This window comes from Malurus melanocephalus, unplaced genomic scaffold (assembly GCF_030028575.1).
Source record: "Malurus melanocephalus ecotype Western Australia unplaced genomic scaffold, MMel_1.1 scaffold_1039, whole genome shotgun sequence".
NCBI classification, from domain to species: domain Eukaryota; kingdom Metazoa; phylum Chordata; class Aves; order Passeriformes; family Maluridae; genus Malurus; species Malurus melanocephalus.
This window is the reverse complement of record NW_026624271.1, coordinates 93173-94993: the sequence shown is the minus strand read 5'-3', so window position 1 is coordinate 94993 and position 1821 is coordinate 93173. Positions and strand designations below refer to the sequence as shown.

The following is a 1821-nucleotide window of genomic DNA, read 5'->3' as shown; positions in this document are numbered from 1 at the left end:
TTTTTGTTTTTTTTTTTTTCCATACACCACCACCAAGGCGAGGTGGAGGGGGACCAAGGGGGAAGGGGGAGTCCAGGAGGCCAGAAGGAGGAGGAATGCTACAAGCCACAGCAAGAATGAGCTGTATTTAATAAAAAAAGGGGGCCACGAATGATACAGTAATGAGGTTACACAATTAAATCCCATAGCATGATTGAAGGCTTTCCCTGTGTCTGACGTCATCACAATGGAAGGCATAAAAAGTGGAGTAAACCGATGTTGAGACAGTCCAGTCTAGTCCATTAGGCAAGATGGTGCAAGTAGTCATTTTTAAATTAAAAAGTGCCCTATCCTCACCTAAATGGCTAGCAGGCATGGAGACAACAGAGCCACAGAGCCTTCTCCATGGAGCTATAAAAGTGTGTTGTCATATGGCACATTTTTAAACACTGGAAAGGGGGTGCCATCATGGACCTCTCACTCGCTTTCGTTACAGGTACAAATGCTAGATTCAACTATTTCAACTATGCAGGAAGTGACTCTTCGCTTAGGAATGCCAAACCCTAATTCATCTTGTCTTGAAATATATACAAGTTGTTTGTGGTAGCTACGGCGATGATGTTTTCCTTGGGGTGCCAGGCCGTGTGCAGGATTTTCTTGTTGAAGTCTAAGCTGTCGACGCTGATCTCGTCCTTCTTCCTTTTGCCGCTGGCGCAGACTTTGCGCGGTTTCAGCACCGTGCGGGGTTTGTTGTTCTCCCGGGACGCCTCCAAGGTGATGTCTYTCTTGCTGTTCCTGTCGAACATCCTGAAGAAGTTGTTGTAGGATCCTGTCATGACAATGCTGTGCRCAGAAGAGGGGGAGGAAGAGGTCAGGTGGGAATTGCTGCTGKTTTTTGGGAGCCGGAGGATTCCGGCTCAGAGCACGCCTGCTGCGGCTAAAGAGGGATTAAACTGAGGCACTACAATGTTTTATAGATCTAAAAACCCTCCAAAAATACCCTTTTTCCTTCCCAGAGCCCTTGGAGGTATTTTGTTACCTGAGCACTTTGAATGTCATAAATTTAATTTTCACATACATAAAGGAGAGATCCAACAAACCCCAAACACATTGGATTTTTAGCCACGTGATTTTAGCAATATTTCATCACTTTTTAGTGACAATTTGCATAAATTTAGGTACTGAGCTGCACATCTATTTCATGAAAATCCCTTACAKCTGATTCTGCATCAGCTGTTAGGTATGAAAAACACATTTAAAAGTTTCCCTCTCATTCCCTTTGCTTCAAAAAATATTTGAGCAATTGCCAAATTAAAAAATCCATAATAAAAAAAAAAAGACAGGGAACCACTGAACTGCTTCAGACACAGCAAATTAGCAGTTCATGACACAATTAACACAGAAGCAAGAGCTGCCCTCTGTGGTGTTATTGGCAGCTCAATTCTGTGGCAAATCACTGGAAAAAGGAACATTCTGGAAGGTTTTCCCATGGGATCCCCAGTAGGTCTGGTGCAGATTCTTACAGAGCCAATAACGGAGTTATTTATTAGTTATTAGTTATTTATTTAACTATTTATTAGTTATTTATTTAACTATTTAATAGTTAAAGGTGGCTGAAGTACCACAGTGCTGTCCAAACTCAGCTATTTGAGCTCCAGTGCCCATTTTAAAAATAACTTGGGAAGATCTGAAGTGCCTAAAGAGAATTCCACTTGCCTGTCTGATCCGTTCCAACAGCATTCAAACTTGTCAAAAATGCAATCGTTCTCGTAGAGTGAGCAGAGTTTACTTCTGAGGTATTCATGAACCTGGAAAAAGGGATCAGAGAGAATCTGGATTAAT

The 1821-nt window shown here is 42.2% G+C and overlaps 1 protein-coding gene across 1 annotated transcript in view; it reads right to left on the bottom strand.

Annotated features, from left to right (window-relative positions):
• PPP2R2A (protein phosphatase 2 regulatory subunit Balpha) overlaps positions 1–1821 on the bottom strand; it is a 40096-nt gene continuing 38275 nt past the window's right edge. Inside the window, exons 9-10 of the mRNA XM_057386732.1 lie at positions 1696–1787; positions 1–822 (exon numbers count right to left, since the gene is read on the bottom strand). Coding sequence (XP_057242715.1) covers positions 543–822; positions 1696–1787 — 372 coding nt within the window. The 3' untranslated portion in view covers positions 1–542. The remainder of the gene's footprint in view (positions 823–1695; positions 1788–1821) is intronic.